Here is a 16,746-nt window from a genome sequence, read left to right on the forward strand (position 1 = left end):
TAGTGAACGGCGGGATGTTGGAGATCAAAAGAGAGAATCAAGCACGCGAGGTGTCATGGGAAAGACCTAATGTAAGGTAGAGGAAATGAGTTCTTCGGCGGCTAGGCCTCTGATTGGCATCGCAACTGAGAAGGCGCCCTTCATTAAGCCTGGGATTATACCTGTGCACGCCCAAATCGGGGGTCTTGGTATCCACTAGATGCCCTTAGACAAGGTTAAATAGAAGCTATTTTCTCTAGCTGATAGTTCTATTTGCTTCGAACACTGTTCCTGTTGCAATTAAGCATCATAAACATCACCCGTCGCCCCTAGATGGGCACCCGACCGCGAATAGTACATAATAGATAGTACACACTTACGTAGTAATCATGGCCACTTGCAGGCGTTGTGGAAATTGCTTGGCATCGCAATCTGCAGGAACCTTGCCGCTTTGGGACCACCCTGAGATCCTCTCTCCTCCGCTCCTCCACCGACTGAATCAGATGGCTTCGGCAATCATGCGCATGCGCTTTAGACAGCCTTCTTTGGTATCTGTGCAACATCGATCGCGCACACATCCTAGAGAATGACGTCGCAGGAGAGTGTGGTGGTCCCCAAAACATGGCCAAAAAAACAAAACAAAAGAAAGCGCCGACCAAGTGTGTGTAGCTGTGTACATATGCATGACATGATTGACAGCCGAAGAATTAAAGCTTCGGTAGAAAATTAGGAGTTCACACCATGACTAGCATGCGCCGCCTCCCTCTGGTCTCGCCCAATGGCTGCCTCGTGCGCATAACTACTTGTAGGCCGAGAAACATTGACAGAACTGCCATCGAACAGTGCCCGGAATTCCCGTAGCGATCTCTAAAAACTGGAGAAGTTGCATTAGGGCGACCCTCCTCTCAATCACATCTCCCCAATTTCGACATGTCACATTAAAGCCATAAGAAAATTCGTTCTTGTAGTTGGTAGTTGAGCTGTGACTAGTCACAGCTCCGAAGAGCATCTTCCGGCGCAACTGATATCCGAACATTGGCCTGCGCTCGGCTCTCGTCAAACCCTTTCCTGCGACTTTTTCAGAGGTTCTCGAGCGGATGTGGCCTAATGCAACATAGAAAGGGAGCAATCTCCCAAACGTTGTTCCTGCATGTCGATGGGTCCCAATTGTTCCAGGCGCAATGTCCGGGCCCCCCGCAGCGTTGCAGGGAGGGCTGCATGGTGGATTTTGAGATATGCTATGCATTTTCCCCAGATATTATTATCTTATGCGGGTTTCCTGGTCTCTAGAAATGCGACACATCTGGACAAACAAGTTACGCGGACCAAGATGCGTGCTATGTACATCATCATCGCGAGACCGTGATCTCCCACTAATTGGGAGTCGTTTGACATGCTTTCTTCTGTGCTCAAGCCTGTCCCTGGGGGTACATGCTTTGGAAGAGGTAGGGCCTGAGTTATCTAAGACGTCTGTACTATCCAAGACCCGCGGATGGGTAGTTATTAGTCACATATTCATTGAGCCCACGCGCCACCTAGTATCAGCGCGGATTGTGGCTTGCTGAATGAGCGACAGACGACGCATTCACCACTGCCTTGCAAACTGCAGCTGAAAGTAGCCTTTCTTGAAGGGATTCACAAGTGTTTGGGGAGTGAATGCGGCTGAGTAAATGGCGCATTTACGCTACCGTGCCAGAACACCTCCTTCCAATCGCTACAGCGATCTATTCTAGGTAGTAAATCTTCGGATGTTCCCTTGAAAACTTATTTTACATTAAACAACATAGAAGAATAAAGTTGCAACACTAACAAAATTGGAAGCGAGAGAAAGGGAGATAGAAAACAAAATATAAATGCACGGGTCGCAGCCTATGCAAAGAATATTGAGTCCCAATGCTCTTAGTCGTGTTCACTCCGTCTGGGTAAGCCCAGTGACGTTTCTGACCACCAAAGCCAGTGGCAACCGTACATCCCGGTATCGACCACTTTCAGGACAATCACAATGGCACCAATACGATAGATCAATGCGTGTGGGTATTAATGTAAATGCTCACCAGTGGAAATTATGATGTAGACCGCTTAGCCGAACTAGAAGATACCAATACGCCAGACACCTCATGATACATCATCAAACCATGGTCTATGTAAAGTTATTGGAGTCCATCCGTTGGCTCATCTAGATACCAAGTCGTATCACAGTTGGGATCTAACTCTTTGGCTGAGAAACCATTGCCAAGGTAGCTGAACCTGTTGTGCGAGGGGCTGTCATAAGCATACTCCCAATCTTCACCCCTAAACTGCTCAAGCATATGGAAGAAGTGTATTCTACTTCCAGGATGTAGAGCGGTCACGGATCCCTCCTCCTTGCCGCCCTTGAACCATGAGCGGCCTGCTGAGCTCCAGGCGGTACGCGGCATGAAGGCCGCGATGTGCTGGCTGTAGTCGTTGACTGCGGCTTCGGTAGGTGTAATCGCCTTGATACCCTCTTTCTGACATTTTTGAATGATGCGTGTAACGTATTTCGCGATATGTTCACTCAAAGTAAAAACGCTACCATGGCCAATGGGGGCATTCGGTCCGAAGAACGTGAAGTAGTTGGGCACTCCAGGTAGGGCACAAGACATGTATCCTTTTGGCGTCTCGGCCGTCATACGGTCCTGAACGTTTCCGTATCTTCCGACGATCGGGAATCGTGGGCAGAAGGAAGTATCAAAGCCGGTTGCACAGACAATAGCATCAAGCTTGAGAACCTTTCCCGAGTTCAGCTGAATGCCTTCGGGGACAAATCTTGCAATTCCCTCGCTGACGATTTCAACGTTTTGCGCGCGGACCGCTTCCAAATAGCCAGGTGCAGGTGTAAGTCTTCGGGTGCCCAAAGGAAATGTTGGTATCAAGGCTTTACAGAGCTTCTCGTCGCCTCCAAGCATAGCCGTCATGTATTGCGCTACCTTCTGAGTTGCGAATGACTGAACAGGACTTCCATTAAGAACCTTTTAAAGAGCCAGAATCAGTTCACGGCATCTATCAGATTAGCTGGTGATTGCAGTTGAGCTTACCAGTGGAAATGCCCCGTTGATATCTCTTTCGAAAGTCTTAACAAATTTCTTGTAAAACTCCGGGTCCGATTTGAACTTTGCCATCTGACTCTCGCTGAAATCTTCTTTCTCATCAATCTCGATGTTGGATAGAATTTCACTTGCCGGACTACCGAGCATTTTGATTGCTGTCAGCCTCGGTGGTGTGATCCAAGTAGGAGTGCGGATTAAGTGGTAGAGCTTCTCAGCGCCTACTAGAGCATTAACGGCTAAATCTCGAGCAATTTAGATTTGGGCCTACCTGAATGTATCGCAGGGACGACTTGGATACCTGTCGACCCATTTCCGATTACGGCGATGGACTTGCCAGTGCAGTCGAAGTCTTTTGGCCAGTTAGCTGTGTGTATTAGATCTCCTCTGAAAGCATGAAGATCAGGAACATCTGGCCACTTCCAGTTGCTAACACAAAGTCAGCATATTACGCCTCATAAGACCTTTCATGTGATTTTACTTTAGTATCCCGGAAGCGTCAATGATAAACTCGGCCTGATCGTGGAATTCCTCGCTTGTCGAAAGGTCTTTGATGTTCAAATCCCAGACACCGCGGACCTCATCCCACCATGCCCCCGTAACCTGATGTCGGAGCTTGATTGAATCCAGCATGTTCTCCTCCTCGCACACGCGGCAAAGGTACTGCCGGATTTCTTCTGCCGGGGAATGGAAATTCGACCAGTCTGGATTTGATCTCCACGAGAATTGGTAGTTGTGACTGGGTATATCACACCTGCAGCCTGGATATCTGTTCTCGTGCCAAGTTCCGCCGACGCCATCGTTCTTTTCGTAGATGACAAAGTCATAGTCGGTAAGGCTCCTCCGTAGAGTTCTGATCAAGTTGATGCCACTTGCGCCCGCACCGATGCCGACTATCTTCACATGCTTTGTGGCGCCTAGAGGCTTGTCGGAGACTGTGTAAGCCACTGCAGACCCTGAACCATTGACTGTTCTGGCATTGGGGGCGAGGTTCGTCGAGGCCCTAGAAGGACGTTGTATAGTCATATCAGGATCAGCAGAAACGGACTCCTGGGCTGAAGAAGGAGGACTCGAGTTCAAAGTCATATTCCTAATCCGTGGTGCGTATGCTTTATAGTTTGGTCGACTGCTTTTTGGTGGCGAACGGCAAAGGGGAAGGCGCGGCTCTATGCAAGAGACAACGGCTCAGCTGAAGATTGCCAAGGTGAATGACCAACCAGAGTTGGTCGAGGAAGGTTCCTCTATGCCGCGGAGCGCAGGGCAACGTATCTTAGCCTACCACGACAGACCTTCGATAGGACTGCAAATAGTTGATAAAACGCTGTGAAACCAAAGCAATCACATTTGATAGGAATGTTCTTCTTGATAAGAGGGATGAACCCGGTTCCAAGCTGGTTGCCACCCAAACAAGCAGGCCGAGTCGTAATCACGAATCCTAGTCACAAATCATAATCACCTACATGTAGCACATTTTGGACGTTGCCATGGAATGCAGATTTCAATTTCAATTTTTACGTTTTAAACTTTTGGGGGTGGTTTGTTCTGCCCGCCTGCCATGTCGACTTGCTGGTCGGCTCGGACCCTGGCAACTCAATAGATGCCACTCAAGACTTGGGCCAATCGCAAGTTGGAGGGTGAGCTTTTTAGGACTGCATCAGATACGGGGAGGTGGTCTGATAGCTCGAGATCGTATTCCGTCCAACCACGGGTGTCGCGACCCCACAAAAATGCCAATTCCTTTCAGCATCCAAAAAAGCAGCCGCTGTCCCACCGTGGCGCATGTGGACAGCTCTATCCATCCAGTCCCATGCGCATTCTGTTACCGTATAATTCCTGAAGTAAATCGCGAACAAAAAGCCGAGGCAATCCCACAGAACAAGAGACGAGGCATCGCAGCGCGGCGCGCAGCGCATCCAGTGAGATCTTTGCAGAAAACTTCCGAGGATCGCCCGCAGTATACTTAATCAAAGTTAGTGAATCCTTTCTATTCGACTCCACCTCAACCACAATCCCTGACCGCAAGCTATTTAGGTCTAGAATATCAAAACCTCGCTCCTTGACCTATCAGAAAAGAGCCTGTGCGGCGTTGACGCTTCCGCTCACAATGTCGTTTTCCTTTGGGTTTTCAGGGGATGATATAGACGAAAATGAGCAGCAAACGGGCACCAGCATCCCGCCCAAGCCAGCCGAGACAACGGCTGCGCCAAGCAGCGCATTCCCGGTAGCTGGCAAGCCACTACTACCTGCCACGCGCCATAACCTCAAGCAGATGCTGTCTGAGCTGCCTTCAAAAGTCGCCTACAGCACATTAGACGTTCAATTGGATGGCGGTGAGACAATTAAGCTTCCGCGACGTGAGCTGTGGGACGTTCGCGTGCAGCTGATGGCTGAAGAGGGAGAGAGCGGCGAGACAGAAGCAGGTCTGGGAAGTCATGATGTGAAAACTGGCGTGTACGAAGGTGGCTTCAAGTCCTGGGAAAGTAGTGTGGATCTGGTCAAAGTCTTGGAACAGTCAAGAACGTTTCTAGAATCGCAGGATGGTGTTCCCTGTGTGGTCGAGGTAAATACTCTATGTGAATGGATGATAAACGATCCGGATCTGACAAAACTTGCAGCTTGGATGCGGGACAGCCCTGCCTTCTTTGGCTCTCTTTCATTGGGCCAATCTGGCCAGAAAGGACGCGAATCCTAGACCTCTGTCGATCATATTGGCCGATTATAACTCTACCGTCCTGCAGCTCGTAACTCTACCCAACTTCGTCCTATCCTGGGCTTTGCAGCAAGCAGCAGGCTCCATCTTGCTGACTGAAGCGTTTGCTTTCGAGGAAGGGGAGTTAGAGCTCACAGCTGAAGTTGTTCACGCATTCGAGGAGTTTCTAACTACTCAGAACATCAACTTACAGTTCATTTCTGGTGGCTGGTCGCATGATTTTGTCGAGCTCGTCAAATCTGCTCAAACCCACCTCCAAAACGACGATACGAAGCAGAAGACTATGATCTTAGGTGCAGAAACTATATATTCGCCATTTGCTTTGCAATCCTTTACTGAAACTATATTCTCACTCATGAAACATTCACAAACCACGGGAAGCGAGGCGGAAGTTTACGCTGCCGCCAAGAAGATGTACTTTGGTGTCGGAGGCTCCCTTGACGACTTTGTGGTGAAGGCAAGAGAGCTGGGAGCGGTTGTGGACCAACTTCGAGAAGAAACAGAAGGCGTGCGCAGGGGCGTCGTTAAGTGCTATCTGAGACCATAAAGTTCTACAAGCCTCGCAAAAACCCGAGCCCATAGAGAATATTCACCGCGATGAGGTCCAACCACATGCGTCATGAAAATCACAGTAGTGCCAACAACTTTGCTCAACGCTAAAATGCCCTTTCGGTCACGCCGGTGGCAATAGTCCTCAACTTGAATTGGCATAGAATGTTGAGTCATGGAGCTGCTGGAAGCATATGTTCCTCGTAGGCCGCTCTTCCAACATGTCAACCGCAGGTTTGCTCCAAGGACGGTCTTCCAATCTATGGACACCGGGGGTTCATGATCATTGGCCCGAAGCAATGGGAAATATTCGACAAGCAGTCTGTAATTATCATCACGATTACTCGTCGCAAGATCTGCTATCATGCAAGGACGAATCGAGCAGATTCTTTTGCACTACAAGGGTACAAATTGAGATATATATAGTCCTTATGTGGCACAATTCAATGTCGCTAAAAAGAAGTTGAGGCATTTGGCGTGTATGGTAATATGGTCTTCGAGCTCTACGGCAGATTAAGTAAGTAATTCGACGGTCAAATCCTAAATCCTGCCCAGATTATTTTTAAATCATGGTTCAAACCCTCATTTTCGTATAATTATGAAAGTGTTCAAACTGATTGAGATGTAATGTGGCTGTTGAGTGATGTTTTGCTTCCAATAGTGCCAGCTGTCACCGGGTGGCGGCTGCAATCTCGGAATTTCAATATCTGCTGCCTTCTACTGTAGATGGACTTTTCATGAGACTCACAAGCTACATACCTCAACATACCAGCAACATCGAAATGGAGCGACCTGCGAAGCGCCGTAAAGGCGAAAAACATGCTCACAACCCTGATTTAATCATGGTTGGTGGGAGATTGGTGGATATGGGATTCTCCAGGGTAAAGAAATCGGATGATGCAGGAAAACCCAAACCTAAGGACCAGGACCAGGACCAGGCGCAGGAAGCCATGCAGAAGGCAAAAGCCGAGCCTGAGTCTGGCAACGCTAAAACCCACAAGAAATATCGGAAGAGCGACAATTCAAGGGAGAATGGCACGACGCATGTCAAGAAAGGCCCGGAGGCGGACTCGCCTCTGCTGAAGGCCCGCAAACAATTGCCCATTTGGTCGCATAAAGACCAAATCACTTCAAGTCTTAGAAACAACGATGTTCTTCTCGTCGTTGGAGAGACTGGTTCGGGAAAGAGTACGCAAGTTCCACAATTCCTTTGCCACGAACGCTGGTGCCAGAGAAAGAAGATCAAGGTGCCTGGGCAGTCGGACCTGGTCAATGTTGGCGGAGTGGTCGCGATCACCCAACCACGTCGTGTGGCAGCAACTACCCTCGCAAACCGTGTCGCAAAGGAAATGGGCACACCCCTCGGATCGACAGGTGGGACACGCGAGGGTGCCGTTGGTTACTCCGTCCGATTCGACCACAATGTTCCCAAGGGTACTAAGATCAAGTTCCTAACCGAGGGTATGCTGCTCCAGGAATTGTTGAGGGATCCGAATCTGCGACAGTATAGTGCTGTAGTGGTGGACGAGATCCACGAGAGGAGTGTGGACGTCGACTTGATAGCTGGATTTCTGAAACAGATCGTCACTGGTAACAAGGCCGGTCGTGGTGGCTTACCACTGAAAGTTGTTGTCATGAGTGCCACGGCCGACGTCGAGAAGCTCTCGGATTTTTTTAATCCAGCTGCAGAGACTAAACCAGGGGATGAATCCTCAGTGCAAGTCATGCGTATCAAGGGACGACAGTACCCAGTAGATATCAGGCATACTCCGTCACCAGTACCAGATATACGGGAAGCACTCTACAACCAGATCAAGAAGATTCACGAGCAGGAACCCCTTCCCGGTGATATTCTAACATTTCTCTCTGGACAAGAAGATATCGAAGCACTTCAGCGACAAATAGAGGAATACGGAGCATCACTAGCCTCGGATGTGCCCAAAATTATTGCCTGTCCGCTGTATGGACAACTATCGGTTCAGGCACAACAGGCAGCTTTCCAACCAGCACCAACAAGGTTCACGAGAAAAGTTATCCTGGCCACCAATATTGCAGAGACGTCCGTCACAGTTCCTGGTGTCCGACATGTGATAGATGGTGGTAAGGCCAAAGTCAAGCAATTCAGATCTCGACTAGGACTGGAGTCCCTGCTGGCCAAGCCAATATCCAAGTCATCCGCTCTTCAACGAGCTGGTCGTGCTGGACGTGAAGGCCCTGGAAAATGTTTTAGACTCTATACCAAGGAGACATATGAAGCTATGAAAGATGCTGATCTCCCTGAAATCCTACGGAACGATGTCCTTGGAGCAGTGTTGACCATGAAGGCACGTGGTATCAATGACGTTTTCTCATTTCCTTTGATGGACTTTCCCGACGTCGACTCAGTCGAGAAGGCACTTATACAACTACATTTCTTGGGCGCAATTGGCGACGATGGAGCAATCACTGATATTGGAAGAAAAATCGCTCTGTTCCCCGTTACAGCGCCATACGGTCGCGTCCTTCTGGCGGCTGCTGATCCTGAATACGACTGTCTCCTCGAGGTCATCGACATCATAGCTTGCATCACTTCAGGCGAGACCATCTTTCATCAGCTGAATATGGAAGAGGAACAACAAGAAACTGAAGACATGCGTAAAGCACTCTATCGGCGAGAAGGCGACATCTTGACATACCTTACGACGATGCAGCAATACACGGCAGAGCATGCAGACCGAGTCGATTGGTGCAAGAAGCGCAAAGTCAACGTTCGCAATATGAGGCAGGCATTGAACATCCGTAATCAGCTACGGAGCCAGTGTCTAAAGGACAAGCTGCTGAAAGAGAAGCCTGAGCCGGATCCCGTACCATTTGTCCCGATGGCCCCGGAGCGAGCAGAAGCACTGCTGAAATGTTTCTTGAAGGGTTTTGTTACCAAGTGTGCTCTGCTTGCGCCAGATGGGAGCTACGTCACTACGCAAGGGAAGCACATAGTTGCAATACACCCATCGAGCGTCTTGCACGGACAAAAGAAAGAGGCTATCATGTTCTTGGAACACGTTTTCACTCAGAAGAATTACGCAAAGAAAGTTAGCGCAATTCAAGCGGACTGGGTTATCGAGGCGCTCGGAGGCAATTAGGAGCGTTAGGAAGGCGAGGAGAGGGAGCATAGCCGTTGCTAGTAGGAATGACATATATACCCTTAGTTTTGTATTGAGCTACAATTCATGGCTGGTTATCGTCAGATATTAAGTGATTCGAGTTTATGTCATACTAATCAAAACAGGTGTCTTTACATAACACGCTAAGTGCTCTGCCCAGAGGGCTTAGTTAACATGCTGCGAAATTTATGAGCTCATGGTGAGCTCTCACATCGGCGTTCTAACGATGCTGCACGCCGTCCGTTCCCATGACTGTGATAGCATTCATTACCCAGTCGCGAGCCGGAAACGACCCATGATGTACATTGGAGATCTATTCCTCCTCGCCCTCGTCCTTGATATCCCGATTTTGAATAGCTTTCATCAGCTCATACATCTGACCCATCTGCTGATCTGCCCAGAGGTTAGCATTAGTACTCCCACATACTCTCCACCCCCCCTCCTTTATCCGTGTCAAGAAGCAAGAGTAAATCAATAACCTACCGCTCATCTTCTGGATTTTGGCCGGGTCGATCTTCTCCCCTAGCCAAGAATCGCCCTCAATTTTCTGTGCATATAGCTGCCATTCTGTCAAGAAGCCTATCTAACAAGATTGTTAGCTCCTGTCAGAAATCGATTCCCGCCCCTCCCCTTTTCATAGACGGCTCGTCAAGACTCACTATGTGCACTGGGTTGTCTGTTTCTCTGTGTGCGCGGAACTCGGCTTTTATGTACTCGTCGCCCAGCACCCGCATCTCCGTGGGTAGGTGTTTCCTGTGAGCCCTGAAGAGCCGGCGGTAAAGCGGGATGGGTGGCAGCAAGGCCAGTGCCGGGCGTAGGCCAGCGTTAGTTGAAGCCGTGGCTGCCTGGGCCAGAAGTCTAGTGGAGAGTCTCATGGTCTGTTGATAGCACTGTAGTGCACCCAAACACAATTGCTTTATTTGAGATAAATCGTGTGTAGTTAATCATTAGGATGTTCTAAGCTTCATAGTTGGACCACACAGTGAAAGCAGCGATTTGAGATGTCGCGACACCCTTGTGGGTCATACAGTGTACAGTTTGCACGAGCCAGTACGAATACTGTGCAGTCCCCTGAGCTCCATTTACGTTTTATCTGGCAGGCGGTGGAGGTTAGACGAACTACATAGAACAAATGCATGATATTCAATTCTCTAACCATGATTGGCCTCACACTGATTAGGAATTCAACCCAGAAGAACGCCTCTACTATGTATGAACTAGAAACCAAACTGAACAATGCCGAATCCAGGAAGCATAGCCTCGCCAATCTAGTGAATTCGCCGCAATCTTTCGGTGTTGAGCTTCGCCTGGTCGTTGACTGCATCGCTCTGCGACTTGGTTAGCCACGGTTTGTAGTAAAGCAGCAACAAGTCTTACCTTCTCGCCAAGTCTTCCTATGAGCTGGTCTTGGGAATCGATCTCTTTTTGCATCAATCTCGCAACACTGTTAAGGGTCTATATTCAACCATGTCAGCCAACCCTAATCAAGATATTAAAATACCAACACGTATACAAAGATTACTTACGCCGACATGTTGTGCCGTTCTCTCCATTGCGGAATCAATGCGCCCTTCGGCTTCGTCGTCTTCAGAGTCATCCTCGAAGGAATACTTGTTTTTCTCAGCAGCACTAGATTTCTTCCTACACAATTTGTTAGATATTGACAACATGTGAATGCAAAGGAGCGCAGAGACTCACCATTTATCTGTGCTACGTGCCGCTTCGATTTCCTTGAAGCCCCGCTCCATGTGATCGTTGGCTTGCCATCCTGCTTTTCGGGTCGCTTCGCGAAGGTCGCGATCGGCGCGGTGTTGCTCTAGTATCGATTGCTCCAGCTCGCGAGTTTTCTTCCCGGATGTCTGATTACAAGGGAGCAGGTTAGCTTTCTTCGACTCTGATGAGCAGAAACCTCCCAAAACGAGCTGGAAGAGCATAGATACTGGATGTAGATTTGGTCACTTACGAAAGGATTGTTTACGTGGACGGCGAACATGCTTCTATTGAGGTGCTTGAGTTTCTTGGTGGAACTCTCCGCCTCACGCGTGCTCATACTAGCCTTGTCCAATAAGCCTTTATGGAGTCAGTCACAAATTCAAATTTGGAGTTTTGTGCAGTGGGTGATATTGTAGCGGCATACCTTCGGTGTAATTGAGTCGTTCGTGCTGTGCGCCCAACCGAGCGTAGGTTCCCTACAGTCAGTTAGCATGATATCCCGGATCGCTCAAGTCGAAATCGAGGCAACTTGCAAGGGCGGTCTCGACGGCCTGGTTTGCGATACGTTCGCTGTTCTCCGCAGAGTTGGCAGATGCCAACTTTGTCTCCTTGATCTGCCGTCTGATCCCAGCCACCTCTTCTTCCTCTTGCTCCTCCGCCGTTAATTCTCGACGCGATCCATATCCGCCATACGATTCACCGCCCGTGGCACCTGAACCGGAAGCACCATAATCGTCGCTGGGCTCTTGCTGCTTTTGCTGCGCTCTTTGTCTCGCGCCACCGAAGAGATCATCACGTGCGGTATCGTCTGGCTCGTTGCTGGCCGGCCCAAGTCCGCCATAACCTCCGGGACGCTTCTTTTCGTCGCCATATCTGTTGCTTCCATAACCTGCCGGCGCGCCGTGGCGGTCTGAGCCATACCCAGAAGACGGGGCAGCGTATGGTGGAGGTGGCGCGGATTCCGAAGCGGTGCTGGGATTGCGAGTCGGAGGTGCACCGCCACGGGGCCCATTGGGAAGGCCCCCAGCGGCAGCTTGAGGGCCGCCTGGCAATCCTCCGTATGATGCTAGTTACCATGAATGTGTTAGCTTTTCCTTTGGCCTGTGACCACCGGGGGCTTCTCCACCACGAAGCAGAGGCCAAAGAGGCTGTGCATTTCCCAATGCAGAGGGAGAAAACGAAATGTCCTTACCTGTCTGATAGCGCTGATAGCTTGACTGAGCGCCTGTCTGAGGCGGTTGGCTGTACGAATCGTTCGCGTTCGCATAGGGGTTGACTGCCGCAGCCTTGGTCACACTCTTGTTCCCTGAGGAGAAGTCATTAAATGTGTTCGAGTAACAGTCCATTAACTGGTCGCATACCGAAGAGAGCTTGACGGCTAGTGTCTTCTTCTTCTTTCTTCTTGCTAAATATACCCATGGTGGCTTGCTTTTTGCAACGAGATGTACGGGTTGGGTGGAGAATAGAGGGGGCGGTTCCGTCGTGGGATGAATGCAAAGGGAAGAAGAAGACGACGACTCGGAAGCGCAGGTGCTGGTTATGGTATGTATGGTGAGAGCAGACAATCGGGTTGTCGTGAGAGGAATCCAAAATCAAAGGAGGCGAAGCGGAAAGTGCAAGTGCAAGTGCTGCTTGTGTTATTATGTATGGTGGGGGGCCAGACAATGGCACCGCCAGAGGTGTCTTGAGTGCTGTTTCAAGTACAATCCGACGCAGACCCACGATCGACAGAGGGACCCTGCGGCGCTTGGGGCTGTTCAGGGTCTTGGTTAGGGGTTGCCGTATGTAGCGTTTTCGTAAGGATGGTTGCTGCTAAGCCTCTGGAGCTTCGTCAGAGTCTACTGTAAATACCGGCCATGTGTGTAAGTATCCCCTTCGCCAGTAACAGCCAGACAAGAGGGATAAGTCGCGGTACGATACGAAACGGAGCACGTGCAGTACAAAAGACCAGCAGAAACCGCTCGCTTCTAAATGCCTATGGTAATGAGCTCAGCCCCAACTGATCAGCTGCGAACATCAGAGTTGGCTGATAAACTGGTGCCTGACATTGCTTAACAGGTTTCCAATTACGGGGCTTAGGTGGCGACAGCGCATCTTAAACCGCCTGCGGATCCGTACATATGTACCCGTTCCAGCATGAACCACCTTACAATACGGGGTAATTAATGATGCAGCCAATGTCCTTTCTTTGTTTGTTTGAATCTAAGATGTCACAGTATGAGATGGCCAAGTTAAATGAAAGCGCGACTTCTGTGGCGTTTAGCTATCGCAGAAACGTTGGTGGTGGTTCGAACCAAGCGGCAATGGCTCTCTTCGGAGCACCTCCAGGTTGAGCCGCTCAGTGTCTGAACATGTCCTGACCGCCGTCCGTGACCGGCATTGGCCGAAATCGAGGGGCGCATTGGAGATTGTGTCCGTGGTGCCATCAACCGGTGCAACATCTAGCTTTCATTCTATTGCGAAGCACGCAGTGTAGTTGCAATAGCCGCCGAGGTCCCAACATTCCACAGTGGCTGGCTTTGAAATAACACTTCCTAGTATCTGCATCTGAGCAGCATGCTTCTTGTCTTGTATATCTGACTCATCATTACGGTCGCTTGCCAAGGTATTTTCTGCCATGTGACTCAATGTCACCGCGTGCTCTCTGTACACTACTATCACTGCCCATTCTGGAGGCTGGTGGAAGCTGAAGTTCCTTCAGAGAAAGAAACAAGATCTTCTCTCACACAGTACACATAAATATTTGGAACTCATACTTTCAGATCTCGTCATCCAGTTTACCACAGTTGTCACCTCATTACAATTTACTAAAACGCGATCAACATTCACGACCAAGTACTCCGTCCCTGCTCACACAAACTTCTATTTCTATTGCGTGAACGCAAAACATTCGAAATGATCACACGGTTACAGCGGTATTATGCAATAAGATCAACAACACGGTATCACTTAAGTGTATATTGAGACTACACGATTTTCCGTCATGGCATCTGTATTCACGTTCGACCCTAACCCACCACGTGTATCTTCTCCGTGGCTGGCAGCCGAGGATCCAGACAAGAAACATGCTGCAGAGCGCTCCGCTTCGGCAAGCAATGATGACGACTCGGAGCAAAGTCCAGGGTTGAATGTGGAGAGACTCGATGCTGAACCTCAAGATGGGCCGATCGAGTACAAATTGCATTTACTTCTGCGCCCACGTCGCAGATATGATGCCATGACTACGACATCAAGGGGAGTCGGTTCGCAGCAATCGAGACCACGGCCCGTCATTTCTAGTAAGTCTGGGAGTAATACGCCGACATCTTCGGCACAGACCCGGCAGAATCGTCTTGCGCAGCTTACAACCCAACTGCTTTGGAGGCTACAGCAATCGTCTCCGAATCATGCAAAAGCAAGAGGGGATCTAATAATTCCAAGGCTGCCGGAGGATAGCGACAGTTTGGATTTATCTTTATTGGAGAAGCCCGAGAAACTCCTTCCTGGGTTGGAGGAGTCGAATGGAGCGCTGTATGAAATAGGCGTCTCTGATGATGGAACTTTCGTTGGACTGACCAAAGATGAGATGGACGAGAGTATGACGACTTTAAAGATTATGGCGGCCAGTTTGGGATGCCGGGTAGAAGTCCAACGGATGAAGCTCGTGGGCCATTGCCAATGGACTGAATATGCGAACACGACGGCCATCCCAATTCAAAACCGCTGCGAAGCTGACTTATGGGTTGCCGAAGCTCTCGTCACGCCGAACCTCGAGCCACTGAACGACACTGATGGTGACAGTGGGGGTGCTTCTCGGCAGCAAGATTTTATGAATGCAGTGACTGTGTCTCGGACAGAGCAGCTTCGTGTATCTTTGACGGGCCCAACAACTTCCGGGAAGACCTCCTTACTTGGTACTCTCGCCAACGGGTCATTAGATAATGGTCGTGGAAGTAGTCGTATCAACCTTTTGAAGCATCGCCACGAGGTTGTCTCGGGGCAGACGTCTTCTGTCGCGCAAGAACTCATTGGCTACAAGGATCAAAAAATCTACAACTATGCTGGCGCGGACGTCGATTCTTGGACAGATATTCACGATCATGCAGAAGATGGTAGGCTCGTGTTTTTCTCGGATTCAGCAGGTCATCTTCGATACCGCCGCACCATTTTGCGAGGGGTTGTTGGCTGGGCCCCTCATTGGATCTTTCTCTGCATCACTGCCAATGGCAATGATAGCCCAAGCCGCGGATCTCATTCGCTTTCCGGTACCACTGATGATCTTGCTGATATGTCTGGCGGTCTAGACTTGGCAGTTGCGCATCTGGATCTCTGCTTACAGCTGGAGATACCGTTGGTCATCTTGATCACCAAATACGACCTTGCGACCAAAGACAAGCTCAGGGGAACTCTGAACACCATTCTAACTAAAATCAAAGCTAAAGGTCGGACTCCCAAGCTTCTGGCACCAATGCCAGCAGACGGCCCAGAGCTAGTTGAGATTCCCAAAAGCAGCCAGCAGAAGGTCAACCAGGACATAACAAGAGCGATTGCCGAGGCGGGCGAGCTATTGTCGATTGTTCCAATAGTCTTAACCAGTGCGGTCACCGGGCAGGGGATAGGAACTATTCATGCATTGCTGAACAGCTTGCCAATGCCTCCTGCGCCCACTGCTAGGGATTTCGCCCCTCAGGTTCTGAACCCAGAACAACCAGCAGCACTATTTCACGTGGACGATAAGTATGAGCTGGCAAATCACGCATCTGATAAGAGTGCCATTGTAGTTGCTGGTTACCTTCGCTTCGGCACTGTTCATATTGGTGATAAGGTGGTACTCGGTCCTTTTCCTGCAGACGAGGACGAAGCACGAAGGCTGATACCACGCGACCATCCTTCGCCGGGGGACGGTTTGTCCATTTCCCATTCTTCATTCTCTGAGTTGGCCCGGTTTGCCTCGAAGAATGCTGTATCTGCCTCCAGCGTCAAAGGCGAATGGCGCAATGCTACGGTGGTCAATATCCGCAATTTGAGGTTGCCGGTGCGCACAATGGAAGCTGGCCAGGCTGGCACCCTTCAGATTGTATTTGATGAGCCTGTGGAAGAGCCGTCTGATTCCGACTCCATATTCGAAAGGATAAAACCGACGGGCGGCGTCATTCGCAAGGGGCAGGTCCTTGCTATCCCAAGTCAGCACATGCTGGACACTGGCCTGTCGTTACAAGCAGCTTCCGGTCTTAGAGCTGTCTTTAGGGACGACGGCGTTACCAAGCTCTCTGTGGGAAGTCTTGTCAATATCTATGTTGCAACAGTGCGGGCAGCTGCACGTATTCTGAAGGTTATTCGATATCTCCACAACGACAGTGCACACAATACAACAAAAGCGGATGAGCATGATGACGTGTTCAGCATGGCTGACAGCATAGAGCTCGAACGGCCACAGTCTGATAGTGGCAGTGACTTCTCTGAATATGCTGTTACGCTGGAATTGCTTACGAACAGAGAGTGGATAGAACTGGGCTCACGGGTATTGCTTTTGGAAGGTGGGAAGCAGGGGAGTTCAGGTCTAGAGGGGTACATTGGAAAAGTAATAGAAGTAGCAGAATAGGTCATTGAA

The 16,746-nt window shown here is 49.8% G+C and overlaps 6 protein-coding genes across 6 annotated transcripts; 3 read left to right on the plus strand and 3 right to left on the minus strand.

Annotated features, from left to right (window-relative positions):
• Positions 1-2,012: 2,012 nt before the first annotated feature.
• BKA67DRAFT_546945 (uncharacterized protein) lies at positions 2,013-4,527 on the minus strand. Its single transcript, XM_046101420.1, has 4 exons — positions 3,526-4,527; positions 3,316-3,473; positions 3,036-3,265; positions 2,013-2,969 (listed from the first exon to the last, which is right to left on the minus strand). Exons 1-4 carry the CDS (start codon positions 4,128-4,130, stop codon positions 2,130-2,132), a joined length of 1,833 nt encoding a protein of 610 aa, XP_045964259.1. The 5' UTR covers positions 4,131-4,527; the 3' UTR covers positions 2,013-2,129.
• A 517-nt stretch (positions 4,528-5,044) lies between these two features.
• Positions 5,045-6,399, plus strand: BKA67DRAFT_41030 (uncharacterized protein). Its single transcript, XM_046096744.1, has 2 exons — positions 5,045-5,604; positions 5,660-6,399. Exons 1-2 carry the CDS (start codon positions 5,149-5,151, stop codon positions 6,299-6,301), a joined length of 1,098 nt encoding a protein of 365 aa, XP_045964260.1. The 5' UTR covers positions 5,045-5,148; the 3' UTR covers positions 6,302-6,399.
• Positions 6,400-7,051: 652 nt separating this feature from the next.
• Positions 7,052-9,521, plus strand: BKA67DRAFT_546950 (P-loop containing nucleoside triphosphate hydrolase protein). Its single transcript, XM_046101421.1, has one exon. It carries the CDS (start codon positions 7,086-7,088, stop codon positions 9,420-9,422), a length of 2,337 nt encoding a protein of 778 aa, XP_045964261.1. The 5' UTR covers positions 7,052-7,085; the 3' UTR covers positions 9,423-9,521.
• BKA67DRAFT_546954 (putative ACN9 family domain-containing protein) lies at positions 9,522-10,461 on the minus strand. Its single transcript, XM_046101422.1, has 3 exons — positions 10,103-10,461; positions 9,927-10,026; positions 9,522-9,836 (listed from the first exon to the last, which is right to left on the minus strand). Exons 1-3 carry the CDS (start codon positions 10,316-10,318, stop codon positions 9,757-9,759), a joined length of 396 nt encoding a protein of 131 aa, XP_045964262.1. The 5' UTR covers positions 10,319-10,461; the 3' UTR covers positions 9,522-9,756.
• On the minus strand, positions 10,458-12,981 carry BKA67DRAFT_41078 (uncharacterized protein). The gene is made up of 9 exons (XM_046096750.1): positions 12,518-12,981; positions 12,349-12,462; positions 11,690-12,222; positions 11,581-11,632; positions 11,407-11,513; positions 11,142-11,302; positions 10,970-11,084; positions 10,821-10,898; positions 10,458-10,771 (listed from the first exon to the last, which is right to left on the minus strand). The coding sequence occupies exons 1-9, from the start codon at positions 12,573-12,575 to the stop codon at positions 10,712-10,714; spliced, it is 1,278 nt and encodes a 425-aa protein (XP_045964263.1). The 5' UTR covers positions 12,576-12,981; the 3' UTR covers positions 10,458-10,711.
• Positions 12,982-14,139: 1,158 nt separating this feature from the next.
• On the plus strand, positions 14,140-16,737 carry BKA67DRAFT_653334 (uncharacterized protein; the record flags this gene model as incomplete). Its single annotated transcript, XM_046106347.1, has 1 exon — positions 14,140-16,737. One exon carries the CDS (start codon positions 14,140-14,142, stop codon positions 16,735-16,737), a length of 2,598 nt encoding a protein of 865 aa, XP_045964264.1.
• Positions 16,738-16,746: the final 9 nt, after the last annotated feature.

Source organism: Truncatella angustata (genome assembly GCF_020726525.1).
Source record: "Truncatella angustata strain MPI-SDFR-AT-0073 chromosome Unknown BKA67scaffold_1, whole genome shotgun sequence".
NCBI lineage: Eukaryota > Fungi > Ascomycota > Sordariomycetes > Amphisphaeriales > Sporocadaceae > Truncatella > Truncatella angustata.